Consider the following 19,005-nt stretch of genomic DNA (forward strand, 5'->3'; position numbering starts at 1 on the left):
TCATTTAATTCACAATTATTTCAGATCTCTTCCTCTATACATCAGCCTCTGAAATACATTGCAAAGGAAAGCAGAGAAAGATCTAACAGGCTCATCTTAGAACCAGATATCACTGAAGAAAATATTTAAATGGCACCCCTCCCTGCTCAGATGTGAGTCCTTCTCATTCTGTAACAGACAACAGGGATGTGCAGAGGCAGCATTTTTAAGAGATGTCAAAGATATGGTGTCATTTTTATAAATGAAAATAGGCTAAATTAATACCTCCCAGACTGTGTTAATGATCATTACCCTGGTGTCCAAAGTACTGGTTCCAAATCTGAACAAAGTAAATTAATTGGAAAATGAACATCACTGGGGACCAAAGAGTGACAAAACTCAACAATGTTCTATTTAGTAATCATCACTCTAAACCCAATTTTTTGCTCTTGGACTAAACCCAGCTCCCAGTTCATTATAGTCTGCTGTGAATTTAAATGCAGATGACAGATCTATCATTAACCTCATTCTCCATATCTTCTTAATTGTTAATTTTTCTTAATTTGTATAATCTCGACAGATTATAATTTATATAGATTTACAGAATACTTTTATAATGGAGAGGATAGATGAATAAAAAATTTTTAATATAAATCAGGTTCACTAAGATATAACTCAAACATTTCAGGTGCATAGTGAAAAAGTTTATTTATGACATATTCAAACTCGGAAGAAAAAACAAAGAATGCACAAAAGCATCACAAAACTATTACATAATATAAAAACACAAGATCTGAGCTATTTAAAGAACCATAGCTCGGGATCATCTGTGTATCACAGCAACACGTTCAATACCAAAGGGTGGTAAAATATAGTATTTTAAAAGAAAAACCACTCAGCAGGACATGATTAAATAACAATTTGGTACAGAGCTCTTAACTTACAAATCATAGGAGATGTTGACAGTATTTCTCATGAGAGGGGACATGTAAAAAAGTTGACTGCCATCAATGACTGGTTGGGATACTTTTGTATTTTAAAGAAAAGACTGTGACACTGTTTCCCTTCCAGATCCCTTTTTGTAATGTCAGTTTCGGTGCATGATATAGAATAAGGAAAGAATGCCTTTGTGGTTGGTTGCGAATTGCTTAACTATTTACCAAGAAAGCTTGACCATCTTTCAATCGATTGATAGATCTCAGTCCATAGCACCAAAGCAGGCCTTTCAGAAATAAGCTAAATGGCATAAAGTAGTTTAGGAAATCTTCAAGCACCTCCCTCTATTCCAATGACTCTTACCCTAAGTCTGGTTTTCTTATAACCCATCACTTTGATTACAAAGCAGCTTTCTTCTGGGAATTTCAAAACACTTCCCATTATTAAGGGAAAATGAGTACACCAGAGTCATGGTTACAGGGTTGATTTCTCTAGACTTTACTTGCTCTTGAACATGGCTAAATGGAAATAATCCAACCTGATTAAACAAACAAAAGGAATTTATGGGACAATTATCTCAGAAAGGGATATTAGTGGAGTTTTTAATACGGAATTTCTTAGTTTAATGTACTGTTTAGGACATGAGAGAAAGAATTAAGATAATGTTTTCCAGATGATTCTTGCCTGAACCTAAAAGTCAACAATAACAACCAATCCAATGGGACATCACAGATAAGGCATTTCAAACCTCAGTGAGGATGAGAGTGCAGGAAGAGAGCTCCCTAAACTGACTGCCGGTAAAGAGCTCTTCTGCAATCCTATGTACTATAATATTTTAAACCAAAACTTTAGAATTGTTCATGGCCTTATAACAGAACTTTAAGGAAATATACTTGTTCCCTGGAAATCATTTCACATATATTATTTTATCCCTAGATAAGCCAAAACTACCTGCTTAAAGTGACCGAAAACTATAGAATTTAATTAAAATGTATCTCTAGATTTCTGGAGTACCCTTTCCTCATCTCTTAGAGTGAAGAAGAGACATGAAATTAACTCTGGTCCACATGCCTGGGGCCTAAAAGAAATTAAAATATATATAATAGAAATCATGAGTTCAAACAAGCACCAGGACTACAAATAATTGCAAAGCCAGAGTCTTGCCTTTGGACTTAACGTTTGAGGGAATGACTATTTGTAAATAAACCCTGCTATCAAGGCTTAGGCAAGTAATTAGGTTTTCTTAGCTTGGTAACAAGAGATTCAAACAGGAGGAGCTTTGTCTGGCCTTTTTGGTTCAGGCAGGGACAATGCAACATTCTAGAGAAAGCACTGACTTCTGAAATCTGGCTTTACAATACTTAGCAAAGTTTCTCTCACTCTTTGAGTCCCAAATCCTACCCTAACCTCATTACCTGAATAAGTGGGTAGATGTCAAAGGAGTGTCCATAGGTGCTGGACTGGTTAGACAGGGCAAAAGAGTAATGCTGACCATATTCAGGTACCGACAGAACCAAAGCAGTTCTTCCCTGAGGGCCTTCCCCCATGCCCAGAAAACAGGCCACCAGGAACCATGCTGCCAGTGCTGAACAATACCAGAAATGATCAAGACATCAGAGAGGAACACGGGGAGCTAGTGCCTCTCTTTGTCTCTCAGCTACATGGAAATGAGAGCCTAGGGATAAGGATCCCACATGCGTGAAGACTGGAACTTTGGCCATGAGGATACTCACCACATCCTAGATTGCTGGAAAGCACCAGGCTCGTGATTGGTTTTAGACACCCAGTCCCTACTTACTCCCTAAAGAATTATGCATCATGGCTCCCTGAGCACAAACACAATGAATATAATGACTTGCTCGCTAAAGAACATGAATCCCTTAACAAGCTACCACTCACGACAACAAAAATGAAATTACCTTCCTTCAGACAGAAACTCACTTTCCAACTCTTTTTCAGCCACTGAGATGCAATAGGGATGATGCTCTTCCCTTTTCTAGCAGATTCATGAGTTCTACACTTTTGGCCAGATAGAAACTAGCTAAAAAGTTGGATGTGGACCTTACATTCAAGAGAAAGTCTAACTGGAAGCTCTAACAAGGAGAACAAACTGTGTGTGTGCTTTGTTCTCTTTACTGCTGCGTATATGGCCATCCCACCAGGATTAAAGATGGTGGTGATTCCAATACCTCGCAGGACGGTCAGCCTACAGGGTCACAGCTTGTTCACAAACACACCTTTGTGGCTTGAGACTCTTCTATGATGTTGATCAAAATTAACCTTTTTCATCCCTTTCTTGACCATAGTCAAAACCAAATTGAGGCTGCAGTGACACAACCGGAACTCTGCCTAGCCTCTTCCAAACCCACCATCTTTTTTTCATGGTGCTGGGCTCCTAAATCCCAGAGACTATAGAGATGAAATCAATCTTCAGGTCAGGATTACGCTTAGCAGAGGAGACCTACTTAAAAACACTTCTAAAGTCGATTGTGTTGGAAAAGGTGGCAAAGTGGGTTTGGGATTTCTCCAACAAGCAGAAGGAGAGCCAGAACAATTCCAACTAATGAAGCGGAAACTAAAGAACTAAACAAAATTGGGATATGAGCAAAACTCCAGGATAGTTTTTCTACCTTCACCTCAATTTACTGTTTTCATTCCTTACTATTAATTTAAAAAGGCAGTTCTCAAGCTGCACAGAACAGTAACATTCATGCCCCTTCCTCTAAAACAACAGTACATATTAGGGTTACTCAACTCTCTACCTTAGAACCACAAACTTTTGAGTTAAAAGGCATTCTTTTGCAGAAAAGTGGTCTTTAAATACAAAAATACAGACTTTGGCGTTTGGGTTTCATCTAATTCAACAATGGACTGGGTAGGACTCATCAAAAACATGTAAACTCAGATACTTCCTATAAATAATAAATTTTACAATAATATCTAATCCCACTGATAAATATAAGACAGTGAGCATTCATATTTAACTCTTCTACATATATAAGGGACAATATATACTTTATAAAAGTACAAGATTTTCTTTCCTATAGATTCAAACATTTTTAAAGTGCATGACTCAATTAAGAAAATAACTAAAAATGGCCTCATTTCGAATTGCTACCTATTTCCATTATAAAGCTGCATATTATGTGAGGATTGAGTTTTAATCCAGAGTCCTGAGGATGTCTCATAAAGCAAAGAGATTAAAGTCCTTTCAGAGGACTTTATAGTTACCCTCACTCCAACAGTCCCATTACAGAAGAAAACAGCAGAAATTATGGCCTGAGGGAGAGGGGAAATACAGCAGGAGTTTGAAAGATGGAAGCCAAGAAATACTTACGAGGACCACCTTCCAGGTAACCCATGTTGAATGAAACAAGTCTGCAAAAATCCAGGAGGTCTCTAAACTGATGCCTGTGCAGGGAACATACTCTAAGTGGACACTTGTCAAAAGGAACAGAATGGTAGAATCATCTTTGTTTAAAAATTAGTATCTTGTAACTTTAAACTCTATGTGGTGGTATAGTTAAATGTGTTTACTATATATTTAAGTTTTCTGTTTGCTGGAAATTTTTCATGGTAAAATATTGGAAAAAAATTAACCCTTTAAACATGTCTTCCTTTCTAAAAGCCCCATCTCTCAACAAAGTAGCAAAAATAAACAAACTGAAGAAATTTAAGAACTCAGCCACTCTGTGTAAAGAATCCCAGTCTCCCTCCTAAGATGAAACACTTTCTTTTGATTGTTTGTTAATGTTTATTTGTGCTCCAGAGAACAGGGTGAGGGTGAAAACAAATGATTTTCATTTCATCATTTGGTTCTATAAACTTGGATGTGGGGAGACTAAGGAAATAACTACCTCTTAGGATTTGCTGGGTTATGAAATTCTCAGTAATTACCTGTGCCTCAGTAAATAATATTTTGTCTTTAAAGTTCAATAATTTCGGAAATTTAATATGAGATGGTGAATTAATTAGACAGTGAAAATATCTTCTCAGCAATTTTGTGCAAATGGAACAAAGAAACCCTGACTGAAATGTAACAATGTCCAGGACTTCAAAGTGACCAGACAATAAGAGGCACACACAAGCAATGGGAACAATTCCCTCGGGCTTCCCTGATGCAAGAGAACAAGAATTCCAAAGAAAATAAGTACAGAGACTCTCACAGCAAAAATAAACAATAAGTATTACCCAGGGAGCTTGCTATGGCCTGGCAGCTCCATTTCAAGAGAAAGTCAGAAGTTAATAATAAACAGGAAAAATAAGCAAAGCTTTAGCTGACTGGAGAACAGCTTGGTATAAAATTATTTTATAAAGATTGTATTAGCAAAGGTATGATTCGACTTCAGTGATATGAGTGGTCACTCAGCTATTTGATGAGATGACGCACAGCAAGTTTGCCTTTCACCGCCCAATTAGACAGTCACTAAAATAATTTCTAATTTCTTACAAGGTATATAAATTTTGGCCAGTGTAATCTCTACAAAATATAAAATAATGGAGGTATGATGCCGCTCTGAGAACATCAATGCTATGGCAGTCCACATCTTACTCTACTTTGGGCTTTGCTCCCAGGAAACCAGAAGGTGCAGTCTGTATCACCCTTTACGTGTGACACAGATGCTACAACAGACCTATCGTGAGAAGCCCGGTCCTTCTAGTTCCTGTTCCTGTACACAGGGGAGGCCTGGAATGAGCCAGAGGAAATACTGTGAAGAAAGTGACGCCTCAGAGCAGGCAAAGGACTTTGACAACCTGGAATCACAGGATATCCTTCAGTGGAGAGTCGAGTCCTCTGTACTCAATCCTGGGCATATGACTCCCTCACAACCTAGAGCTCCTCACAGGAAACGCCAGGGTATGTCAGTGTCATCCACTCCAGAAGGGGCAGATTCCTTCTAAAGCATCACAGGACTGGCCTGCAGGAAGAGAACATGTCCACTTCTCAACTTCTCCTAAAATCTCCTAAATGATTCTATCTTTAACTCTACAGAAGAGGTGGCCTCAATGGCTCAGAGCAGATGGAAGCCTTCTGAGAAACAGATGGTCAAAGGCAAATTGAAATGTACTAAAAAAAAAAAATAAATAAAGTAATAAATAAATCTAATCATTCTTCAAAATTCTAAGGCAGTAACAGACTTGACACAAGGAATTAGAAACAAGGAGGTACCGACAACCTCAATGGACCCTTCTCTGCCTCCTTCTCTGCCTGAAGCCTTGCCACCCTGCCCCTCTGGTGACCACCGGCTGCAGCACCCTTCGGCACTCCTGGGCCTCAGAGTTATAGAGAGGAAAGGCGGTCACCAAGGAAATGCAAGCTCTGGCCCGGTAAAGAATAAATCCAATCAGCGGCAACAGTGAAGCTCATTATCACCTTTCCTCAGAGACTCTGAACACCAAAAGCTTTAAGCCCTCAACACAAGAAACCTAAATCCAGAAACTTTGGAAGTCTGATTGGTTCCAAAGCAAAATTTCTAAATAACACTCAAACTCTAAAGAAAAAAAAAGTGGTAGGAAATCTGGGTTTTTTGTTTTTTTTTTAACCTTCTCTCTTAGATTATACCCCTTCTTCTTTTAATATGCAAAAAATAATAATTTAGTAACACATGACTTTCAAGATGTGAGTTCTGAGATCAGTCCAGTACTTAACTGCCACCGTTTCTCCTTCAACCACCAGCGCCCTTGGTAAGGGACACTACCTCTTGAAACAGGAAGAGGCAGTTTTAACTCCCCTTAGATCCTAGTTACACTGATCATCACTTTAGATTGTATGGGAGTTCTTGCTGTAACGGCAACAACATAGGCTTAAGAATGGGGAAAGAGGAGGCAAAAAGGCAGAGGTGAACCATCAGGACTAATAACACCCCTCAGAGGCAGTGAAGGCTCCCAGCCTGTGCTAGAGACCACAAAGAACCAGCAGGTGGGAATATGGCAGTGGTGAGAGGCTGGACAGAGCTTTCTCCATCCAAGAGATTAGGTTCCTTCATAAACAAGTGCTTTTCCCTCTTCTAGCACTTCAAAAAGAGAGTGGGTATCACCAAACACATCTGCAATAAAGGCCCTGGGCAAGGAGAGAGCAGCAATTGCAAAAATATACCTTGTACCAAGACAAACCTCTTTTTAAAAGACAACACTCAACTTCCTTTTAGGCTGTTGCCTGATAGGCACCTTCGCAGAGTGATTTTGCTGGAGTCTGAAGCAAGAAGAGTGTGAGTCAGGAACCACAGAACAGGGGCACTATACCACCATCTGCAGAAGCCAAGAAGGCGGAAAAGCTACACAGGGTCACCAGTCAGGCACGCCAGGCAGGGCGTGAGGGCCAGGTGCCTCACGCCCAACTTCGAGCTCTTGCCTACCGGAAACAAGAAGCACCAGCTGGCAGCCTGCTCTAGCCAGTGAGCACCCGCCTGCCCCGTCCCCATGGGCCTTCAGCTAGTGTAGTAGATGTGGAAGTAGAGAGTCTTGTTGCGTAGCAGGGAGTAGGAGTTGTCAAACTTGAGCAGGTAGATGCCCTCCCCGGGGTAGTCGTGGCTGCCAGCCTGCACATCTCGGTGGCTGTCTCGCCGGTACACAGGCATGACCTCCCCATAGCGACCCCGCAGTGAGCTCCTGGAGCCTCTCTCCACATCTCCAACTGGGACAGGGTCTGCAGGAGCAAAATGGCAGAGTGTTTGGATATGACTTCAGAGACTGAATAAGTCCTACCTGAAGGTAAGAGAATGGACCAGGTGACCTAGTGGCTTTCACCCAGGGCGGATGCTATTGTCCTCCTACAGGAATGTGGAAATGCCTGGTGGCCTTTTTGGCCATCACAGCAACTAGCTGGTGATCCAAGGATCCAGGGGTGATAAACATCAGGATAGTAACTGCTCATTAAAGAAACATCCCACCCCAAATGCCAATAATGTCTCTACCGAGAAAGAAGAATTTAGCCTTATGGAGCCCTACCTAGCTCCAGAAATGTCTGGACATTTCCAAAAGGGAGAAAATTATATTAGAAGGGAAGATTCCAACATTCCTTCATTCAACAGAGGAAAGAACTAGCCAATGGAGGTATGAAATGTAGACAAACATGCCATCTAGAATGACCTAGAACTCCTACTCGGCCTCCTAAAGAACAGCAATAAGACATGAGGTTCTCCTCCTCCCTTAATACCTGAAGGTTTCCCTTCAGACTTGCTTTTACATGAAGAAGCAAGTTAAGGGATTTTATGATATAGGAAAACTAAGGAATAAAATTAATGCTTAGGACATGCTCTTATATTACCAAAGGGATAAAAAGTGCCTCAGGGCCATCCGGAGAAGGTATTCCAAGTAACAACAGGAACAAGCAGAGACTACTTTTAAAAATGCTCCAGGCATGAGAAGTAAAGAGTAGCCAGGCAGCTGTGACCCTTTGGAGGGGGTAGAGAATGGGTACTTTAGGAAACTGTAATCACTCAGTTTGGTTCCAGGCTAAGAATAAATGTAAATGTCCCAAAATTAAGAGAAAAATGTAAAATAACCTCAGGTTTATATATGATCTGAAAAACACTGTCTCTGTTCCCAAGGAGATGTTGGGGAAACAGCAAATACTGACAAAAAGGAAAAGAAGCTTTCCACTAAGACATCGGTACTAATCCTACCAGAATGTTCTTCGAGGGTCTGATTCTGGCCTACATCACTCAACTCAGCTTGCAGGGCTGAAACGGATTCCTTACTTGCATTCCAAGGAAGAGCCGGACTAGTACAACACAGGAAGTGGTCACTAGATATTGGGTTGAACCAGGAAAGGAAACTGCAAATTATATTAAAATTAAATTTACCTTCAATCTCCTCCTCCTCTTCCTCGTCTTCATCCTCATCCTCACTGGAATCACTGACCTGCACAGTTATGTCAGTGCTGGTTACAGGGGTCCAGTCAAAATAAACTCCAAAGCCAATGTCATAGTCGTCGGTTGCAAACTCCCAGCAGACACGCTTCCCCTCTGGATGGGTAGGTACCCGGATGGTCACTACCTCACCCCGCTTCACCACCAGACGGCTGTTCTTCTCTTTGCCCAGCTTGCTTTTGAATTCCTTCATCTTGGCAAAGGTCCAGATGCATGGAGGAGCCATCAGAGGTGGGGACACTGAAAGAACAGGTAGCTTGCCACTCAGAAACCCAGAGGAAATGCTGCCATACTTGGCATTTTGCTCAGAGCAGTTGTCACAGTCAACATTCTTTCTACTGAATTCTTTGACTTCCTTTCACAAGTCACTTTCTATCTTTCCTTCCATCTGTCAGCCTGCCTTTCTTTAAGTACCCATTAGGAACAGAAAATCCACCCTCCACACTCCCACAGGGCTCACCTTTCCTGTGGTCCCCCAGAAGGTCTGCAGATTCCAAATCAGCTGAAAGAATATCTACAGCTCCTGTGTGCTCAGACTGGATCATAATGATGTCCCCAGGCCACTGTGGAACTTGGTGCTTGGCCATCTGTACAACAGAATTCTGGTTAGACGATATATTAGAGTTGCAGATTCCAATTAGCCTTTTTTTCAAATGAAGGCTGCCCCGCTGCCTATCACCGCAGCTTTCCCGACTCTGAGCCTAGTGTGCTAGTCAACATCCCTTCTCTTTTCTCCATGTCCAGGTTGCTAATAAATTCTACTAACTTTTTTTAAGTGCCACCAAAATGTCCCCTAGTTTAAAGATTCTTTCTTGTTCTCATCTAACTTTTGCAACTTTTCTTTTATAAAATCCTTGTCCACAAAATTCCTCAGAACTTGCTACTGACTTTTGTATCAATAGCACTTCTGGGCCATGCGTTGGTCTTGCCCCGGCCTGCACAGTACCTCCCTGTGGCTCTGCTCATGACAGCTCTTGCACCCCGGATTTAGCTCAACTCTCACTCTACCACACAATTTTCCTGCTACAGTTCCCATTCAAAGGTTACTTCCAGATCACTGTCAGTCAATTCACCAAAGCACTGAAGAGAGAATCCAATTTGTTGTCTCTGTCTCTCTCAGTGATCTATAAATAATTACAATTTCCCCTTAGACCGTCCCCAGAGTTTGCATTTAAACAGCGTATTTGCTGCCAGACATCTAACCTGCATGGCAGAGTACAAACGTCACTTGATACTCAAAGCCCTTGCTAACCCATAGCAGGAGGCTTCAATGTCTCCCTAGTGGGTTTCACTTCAAATCACTCAGATTAGTATTCCTCTGTTTCATGCTATTATGCCTTAATTTCCTACTCCTTCTCCAAGTAACTGGCAGGCAACTCGAGAAGAACTATATATCTACTGCCAACATGGGAGAGCACATCAGTGAGACAGTGGTCCAGTTAAGAGAGGAGAATTTTGTTTGCAATAAATACATAAATTTATAATCCTCCCAGACTATATTCTCATAATTATCTATTTCTGGAGAATAAATCTTTTGGTTCTTAACTCCATTTGCCTAACTTGATTGAATAGTTCTTCCTTTTCCATAAGACTAAACAAAGGATTTAGTTTGCAACTTATTAGTTGGATAGCCTTAGTAAAGTCACTAACATCTTTCGGCCTCAGTTTCCTCATCTGTAAAATGGAGACATAATGGTACTTACCTCACAGGATTGTTCTCAAGAATCAATAAAGTATTGTGGATAAAATGTTTTGTAAATTATAAAGTATTATACAAATATAATTATAATGTTTAGCATTATCTTCCTTGACACTAATGTCATTTGTTATTATAACATATATGTTAATAATGATACAACCATTCTTCCACGGCAGGGAGACCACCACTATCAATATTACTTCTACGGAATCTTTACCATAAATACTGAGTACATCTACCACCAGAAAAGTGAGACTAAAACACAGTTCAATGGTTTAAGGTTCTTCACATTGAGAACACATAAACATTCATTCTAACACTTCATTTCTGGAATAGGTGCCTACTGGGTGCTAGTACAGTGATAGGCCATGTGGGAGTTACATATGGTCATTCTCCAAATAATTAAAAATCAGATGCCCTAAAGAGAGCAAAGAGAATTCTGTGAGCCACCCTTATAGCGCTTTCTAAATCCAACCCATCCATACGTATGGAAGTTCTGGTACCATAAACTCCTGCTTTTCAAAGAGAGAGCAAGAATGTGCTCCCTACCTCTGCATGTAGCAATTCCTGTTCCACCAAGGCCTGAGCCACCAGGGCACCGGGGGTTTTCTGCAGGTCTTCTGTGGCATCCTCACTCACTGGAGACACCATCTGCGGCCTCTCAGAGGAAGAGAGCATGTCAATTCAAAGACTCTGATAAAAGGCACGACAGCCCCAGGGAAACTCAGAAAGAAAACAACCTTCAAAGGACACACACCCCCCACCACAATCTCTACTGTCACTTTAGCAGACCACTGCCCAGGGCTGAACTGGTGACAGTGTGTGAGGGCCCACAGACTGCTGAAGCCACATCCCAGGCTCCCAGAACCACAGTAAACACACAACTCAGTCATCTGAGACAGACTGCAAGTCTGGTTTTATTCCTCAGTCTAGGACTGGTGCCATTTGCTCCACAAAGAATTTAAACAAAATAAGAATTAGATTCCCAGTTCTGTTCTACACATAAAGCCACTGGTTAGAAGCAAAAGGAAGATGCCTCACCTAAGTCAAAACTTTATCAGCAAAACCAAAGAAGTGCCACCTCATCAGCAAGGCAATCCCTCTCCACAGTTATCCCAGGAGCTGGCTTTCAGCATTTCCATTTCATGCCTTGCCTTTTACAACCCTACCACTGGCATCCATATCATACCCAACTCACTGAGTAATAAAATAAAGTAATCACTTTCTTTCTTTTTTTAAGCATATTCATCCACTATCCCAATAACTTAAAACACAACTATTTGAATAGTTAATTTTAAAGAAGCAAGAGAATAATTTATGCTCTCTTCCATTTCCCCTGGCTTCTAGAGAGACTAGAAAGTGAGTTAAGTGCCAGGGCTGTAGCACAATACTCCAAGCCTCTTGGGAATCTGTTGTCAACAAAAAGTGGCATGGATTCTTTAGAGCAGCTGTTATGAAAGTATCATCTGGGACCCCTGGGGTCCTTAATACTCTTTCAGGGGAGTCTGTGAAGTCAAAACTTTTCATAATAATTCTAAAATATGATTTGCCTTTTTAAATTTCATCTTCTCAAGAGTATACAGTGGAGTTTTCCAGAGACTACATGACATGTGATATCTCAACAGAACGAATGCAGAAGCAGATCTGAGTATCCAACTGTCTTCTGTTAAGGCAGACATTAAAAAGATTTACATCTCTCTTCTCGCTAAATTATTTTTGCTTTGGAAAAGTTTTTCATTAAAAACATGTTGTTTATGTTAACATGTAATGAGTTTGTTATTGTTCTTTTCAAATGAATCAATAACAATTTTTAAAAATTTTTTGGTTTTAATTTCTAATATAGTAAACATTGATAGATATAACGCACATAAATAAAAGTTCTTTGGGGTCCTCCATAATTTTTGAGAGTGTAAAGGTTTGAGAACTGCTGCTCTCAGGCATTGTTTCCTGAGAAATGCTGAGTAAATGACTGGGACACAGCACTATACACCACACAGGGAAACGGAGGGCTCATTTTGAGTTTGAAGGAAAATTTCATTTTCCTTCACTGTACTCATTATTTCTTTCTTTCTTTTAATATAAATTTTTTTTAAAATCACTCCTACTTTATAAATTATCTCTTCTTCAGATAAAACAGAGCCATCTTTTGGAAGATCCAAGTCACTCTAACCTACCTCAGAACAAACAAGAGGTAGCTGCTATGAAAATCAGAGCTGTGGATATGTGGATTTTATAGGTTTGCTTGAGTAATCCTGTGTAAATTATAAATTGGCCTAGGCTATGAGTCGATTTTATCCTCTTAAACTCAGAAATTATGGTCCACTTTTATTTATGTATTATTATTTATTATTATCTGTCTAACTATTAGGCGAGCTTGAAGGCAAGAACTGGGTCTTACTCGCTCTGTTTGCCCAGTATCGACAGCCAAGCCCGTCACAGGGAACCCTCAGGCTCTTTGCACTCTGACTCCATCTCTCCTAGAATGACCTCATCTCGCCTTGCCCAGTCCACTCCAGTCACAAGGGCCTCTGAATCTCTCGAGAGTCCTCAAACAGTTCAAGCACTCTCTTACTTAAAGGTTTTTGCACTTGCTGTCACTTCTGCCTAGAATCATCTTCCCCTAGCTACCTCATAGCTTCCTTTCCTTCAAGTTCCTGCTCAGCCATGACTTTCGGGAGGCTTCCCAGATATCCACATATAAAATGGCTCTCCCCAACTTGGCCCCATCACTCTTTACACCCTTACCCTGTTTCATTTTCCTTCACTGTACTCATTACTGCCTGACATACTATGTATGGTATTTTGTTGATTGCAAGATGCATACTTGTTTTCAGATTTTAATACAACTGAAATATGGGATGTCCTAAAATTGGTGGTGTCTTAAAACTGCCGCGGGCCAGGACTCACATCGAGTCTTTCCACAGATTTGCATTTGTTTCTGCCAGTGCTCAGAAGTGCCACCAACTGAGTCGACTTGAAGTCCTGTTTAAGGGTTTTGTTTAGACCAACCACATTTGCAGAGTAAATTTAGACAACAAACTGGTGACTGAAAACTTGTGGTTCATATTCTCAGGGGAGTATCCCCTGCACAGTACCAAGGTTGAGACATTTCAAGTTTCCTTGCTGTCCTTCACCGGGTAGAGGGATTCTTTTCCTTGTTTATCTTTTCACTGAAGCTGTAGGCTTTTGGTGGCCCAGCTCCATGTGGGGGTCTCTTATTAGACTTTCTATCTTCGGAGGCACGTTTTCCTTTCTTGGTGGTACATAAAATAGCAGTTCATCTTATAGTTGATGGCAACTTAGATGTATACTTGCTTTCTGTCTGCTTCCCTCACTAGAATGTAAGCTCTATGAGAAGAGGAACTTAAATTGCTTGTTTATTTGTGGTATTTTCAGTGCCTAGAACAGTGTCAGGAACAGAGCAGGCTCTGAACAAATATCTATTTAATGAATAAATAGTAGACACCCAATAAACACTTGTTAAATGAATAAATTAATTTTTCCTTGGGAACAAAAGAAGATGATTTGGAATGTGAGACTATAATAGTTAATCTGACCATTAGCCTGATCTTACTGTATATGGCATCTAAAATTTAGTTTCTTTTTTGTCTTTGTGCATGCTACTTTGCATGAATACGGTTTGGCTTGTTAAAAAAAGATATTTCAGACAGGACACGCAACAGTTACACAAATTCAATATTCATATTAGCATTTTATGCTCTGAAGAATTAGTGAAGGTTATTTTGAAAAGAATTGCAAATCATTTGATACTATTGATAAACCACATAAAACTCCCATTGTGAGCCTTCTGGTTTGTGCTGGACTGGAGCATTGAGGCCATCCCAAATGGAGGGGCCAGCCTGGCCAGCCAGCAGCCAGATACACTAGGGAAGACAGAGTTGTGCCGTTTCCATTTCTAATATCTACAAAACACAGACACTAAACTTCAGGCACCACGCTTGCTGAATTTTTTTCTTCACACACTAGATTTTAGAAACAAAACTTTAAAATGAAATGTCCTTTTTTCCTAAGCATGTTCTATATTCCTCACTCAAAAAAATGTATTTACTCTTAAGAGGAAAAATCACTTCTGTGCCAAAATCCATCCCCTAAAGATCCTTCAAATCGACAGAAAAGGGGTGGAGGTAGGAAGACAGAAAGTTCTCTTCAGGGGAGTTGGTGAAAATATGGATTGTCTCAAACAAAGCCTTGAGGAGACTATGTCTTCTAAAAGGATTTTATGTATAGTAAACCTAGTAACTCTAAGCATAGAACTCAAAACCCTGTTATTGCTACTTATGAAAATAAGCTTTAGAGTTAAACAAACCTAAAGCTGTGTGAATTTGAGAAAATTACTGAATGCACTATTTGATTTTCCTTATCTTAAAAAAAAAAAAACAGGTACACTTATTTCATGATGGTCATTATGAGGATTAAATGAAATAATACGTTTTAAAACCTGGTATAGTACTGAGCTAATAGAAATATTCAATAAAAAATGAGAATTTTATAACATTGTTACAGAGAAACATTCAATAAAGTATGGTTATTATTATATTATTATCATCATCTGTATTAATGATTATCTTCCATCATCTGAATTCTGGGAAAAAAGAGTTTTACTCCACATACAAAGGTAAGAACTTCTACTCAAGAAGTAACAGATTTTTAAAATATTTTGACATTCCCTAGCCATCAATTTTGTGTGGGACATGAAAAGCACGGATTCTACTTGATAGCATTGTATCATTCAATGATCAGTGAGACTATAATATCCACTAGCTCAGGGTTCTCCAAAATACAGTTTTTAATTAATTATTCCATTAATGTTTCATGTCTCCAGTCATTCTAGGGCTCAGTACAACTCCGCTTTCTGTTATACACCTTGCTATCAACTCTTTCTGTTATACACACTGAAGGTGGGTAGATAAGATGGACAGAGAGGAAAATTAAGAATGACAACCTGAATGAAGGTCATCATAATGGTTTAATCTGAAAATTACATAATAAAAAACTGCCTCCAATAGTGTGCATATGTGTGTGTGTGTGTGTCTGTGTGTGTGTGTGTGTGTGTATTTTTTATGGATAAAAACCAAACACATTCTCTTGAAAGCCCACCTGGGTTCCACTTCAAACATTTTCAAATTTGAACCTGGTCTTCAGGAGAAGATAAACGAAGACACTATATTATTCGTTATAATTTTATTCCCTGAGAGTAAAAGAAAATTTTATAACCCAAAAAAGATCAGACATTGTCCCTGAATACACTTAAGGGTTGATTAATTAATGATGAAACGATTCGTGCCCTTCACTTCAACCTGTCTTCCCCTTTTACGTTGCTGCCCACTTCTTTCATCAACTCCTTATCACAGAAGATAAAAGCTCTAGAAGAATTTTATCCAAAGGCGTTGTTTCCCTACCTGTAGGGTGAGGAATGGGACTCTGGATCACAGGCAGAAGCCACTGGAGAGGTGACCTCGGTGTTTTCTAGATCTTCATTCTCTAGAAAATCATGGAAAGAAAATTTAATATCTGAGAGGGAACATAATCATAATTGTTGTGGTATCTTTAAAAAAATCTGGCAGTTTCAAATAACTTTATCTTTCCAAAATTATTCTGGGCATAAACTTTAAACTCTGGGAGGCTTAGTACTTAAATTATTCAAGTCATCACACCCAAGTATTCTCAGTTATAACCCATTTATTTTTTAAAATGTCATTTTCTAAAACAAGTCCTCATAGAATTAATCCTAATTTAAGAATCACTATTTCTCAGAAAGCAGATGATTAAATTAGGCAGAAAATAGAGGTCAAAGTGAGATGTAGGATGAAACAAACTTGGATTCAGTGGCAAAGTATAGAGTGCCATCTCTATATTCAGTAAGCTCAGATCACAGTTTCCACGGTCAGGTAAAATTTTTGTGTAATTTCATTCATTTACTCACTCACTCATTCACCAAGACTTACCGAATAACCATTAGGCGCCTTCAAGGAGTATTTGGTGAAATGCATAATGAAGGCCATGTTTCCAAGCTCATAATAAGCTGAATGGCTGGTATTATTATTGCCATTTTGCAGGTGAAGGAATTAAGGCATAGAGACAGGATTCAAACGCAGGCAGTCATGCTCGTAACCATTAGGTGCTCTTAGTTGTGTGGTTTATTCATTTAGCCTTTCCTTGAGCACTCAGATAAGTATATGGTTCCATGTATATTCTGACAACCCCTAGTTTAACCTCCTCTAGTTAAAACAGCTAAAAACTGGAGCCCAAAGTCCATTTCTCAATACAAAGTACAACTTAATGAAGAGAACCTCAGACCCTGAAAGTGTCGGAGTTTGGTAGTAACATAAAAGTAAAAATGACAGGCAAATATTTGTGATCTGACTTTAATCTAGTCTCTTTTTTTTGTATGTGAATGAGATCTATTTTTCTTTTTGTCAATTCATACTCTCAGAGGTAGAAAGAATTTAGAGCTTATGCTACCCAATTTTCCTCTTGTGAGATAATAGAAAATATACGTATTATCTCTGCCCACGGTTCCTGGTACAGAACTCCTAAAACCTTTGTAATTTCCTAAGTGATAAGGGCACTAGGAACATCTTTTGTTCTATATTTGGTCTTTGATCTCATTACTGACACACAGTTCCTAAATCTCTAGGTATTGCCTGGGTGATAGCAGGGTCTTTTGTACAAATGAAGTGACCCTTGGTGGGCTCCTGGATGGGAGCTGATCACCAGAAAGACCAAGCCATGACTGGAAGCTTGGGATTCAGCCCCACCAAGGGGAAAGGGGCTGGAAATGGAGTTAAAGATCTATCATGCCTATGTGATGAAGTCTCCACAAAAATCCCAAAAGTACAGGATTCGGAGAGCTTCCAGGTTGGTGGACACATCCATACACTTAGAGGACGATGCTCGCCAGCTGCACAGGGACGGTGGTTCCTGTACTCCAGATCCTCCCATACCTCGCCCTCTGTAGCTCTTTATCTGACTGTTCATCTGTAGCCTTTATCATATCCTTTAATAAAATGGTAAATGTAAGTAAGTCTTCCTGAGTTCTGGGAACTGCTCTAACAAATAATCAAATCTAAGGGGAAGGAGGTCATGGGAACCTCTGATTTGTAGCCAATTCTGACAGAAGTTGTGGTAACCTTGGGGACCTATGACTTTCAGATTGGCATCTGAGCGGTGGGGCAGTCTGTGGGCCTGAGCCCTTAATCTATGGTATCTGCTGGTATCTGCAGGTAGAGAGTGTAAGAACTGAGTTAAACTGTTAGGACACCCTGCTGGGGATGTAGAATTGCTTGGTGTGAGTAAAAAAAACCCCACACATCTGGTGTCAGAAGTTGTGGAGTGTGGTAGCAGTGTGAGAGTAAAGGAGAAACACAGAAGAACTAAAGTTTTCTTTACATCTGTCAACACAGGAACTGAATCTAAAACAGTCGTCAAATGTTCCCCAGTCTCTGACACTGGGGAAAGTCCCTTTTTCAATGAGAAACAGAGGACAGAAAGTTCTTCCCTATGTTGACCTAAGTAAAAGCTGCTTCCTAATAAATTCTGCTCTTCGATCACTCCTTCCCACAATATCCTTTCAAATATTTATAGCCTGGTATCACATTTCCTGCAGGTTCCTTCTCAGGCTATCTCCAGTTCTCTCAATCATCCCTTAGATGATCTCTGACCATGCTGGCTTCATTTAGTTCCACTCTGCCCCACTTAAAGTAAGGAGCTAAAATGAACAACTTTTTTAGATGTGTTCTAATCCATGCAGAATAATACATTGAAATAATCTCTTAATAAGGACACAATATTTCTTGACACAATATCCTACAGGGCACTTAATATTTTTTACTGAAAACTTACCCTGTTGTCCTAAATAAGTCAATCAAGATCTCTAGGGCTTATAAAAATAAACTTATTCCAAGCCCAGTCTCTCGTATGTTCTATTTTTGAAACAGATCTTTGGAAAATAGTTGACTTTTTAACTTAAATGCAGGACTTTACATATTCATATTATTTCAAATTAACTTTTTGAAATTACACTAATATATGCTTTGCTCATTATAGAATAAATTAAATAAACATTTTTCATTTACCCTTCCAGACTTTAATATAGAAATAATCCAATATTCAGTGTAGAAAAAAATCAGAAAATACAGATAAGAAAAAAAAACAACTGCAATCTCACTAGCCAAAAATAACCATTCTTAACATTTTGGTGCATATCCTTTCATAAATATATTTATATATTTATGAATATATTTATATATATACATACATATGAATATATGTATATGTATACATATGTATATACATCTATATATTTATATAGTTTTCTCCCTATCCCCAGCCATCAACTTTGTGTGGGGCATGGACAATATAGTGTCATGAGTTGATAAGCTGGACTATAATACCCACTAGCTCAGGATTCTCCAAAATACAGCTTTTCATTAATTATTCATTAGTGATTCGTTATTTCTACTCATTTTATGGCTCAGTACAAATATATATACATATGTT

The 19,005-nt window shown here is 39.3% G+C and overlaps 1 protein-coding gene across 1 annotated transcript in view; it reads right to left on the reverse strand.

Annotated features, from left to right (window-relative positions):
• Window positions 1-661: 661 nt before the first annotated feature.
• TMED8 (transmembrane p24 trafficking protein family member 8) overlaps window positions 662-19,005 on the reverse strand; it is a 33,009-nt gene continuing 14,665 nt past the window's right edge. The window contains exons 2-6 of the mRNA XM_006925481.3: window positions 15,906-15,987; window positions 11,035-11,143; window positions 9,247-9,373; window positions 8,721-9,026; window positions 662-7,561 (exon numbers count right to left, since the gene is read on the reverse strand). Coding sequence (XP_006925543.1) covers window positions 7,344-7,561; window positions 8,721-9,026; window positions 9,247-9,373; window positions 11,035-11,143; window positions 15,906-15,987 — 842 coding nt within the window. The 3' untranslated portion in view covers window positions 662-7,343. The remainder of the gene's footprint in view (window positions 7,562-8,720; window positions 9,027-9,246; window positions 9,374-11,034; window positions 11,144-15,905; window positions 15,988-19,005) is intronic.

The sequence above is a fragment of the Pteropus alecto genome, unplaced genomic scaffold (assembly GCF_000325575.1).
Source record: "Pteropus alecto unplaced genomic scaffold, ASM32557v1 scaffold8, whole genome shotgun sequence".
Taxonomy (NCBI): Eukaryota; Metazoa; Chordata; class Mammalia; order Chiroptera; family Pteropodidae; genus Pteropus; species Pteropus alecto.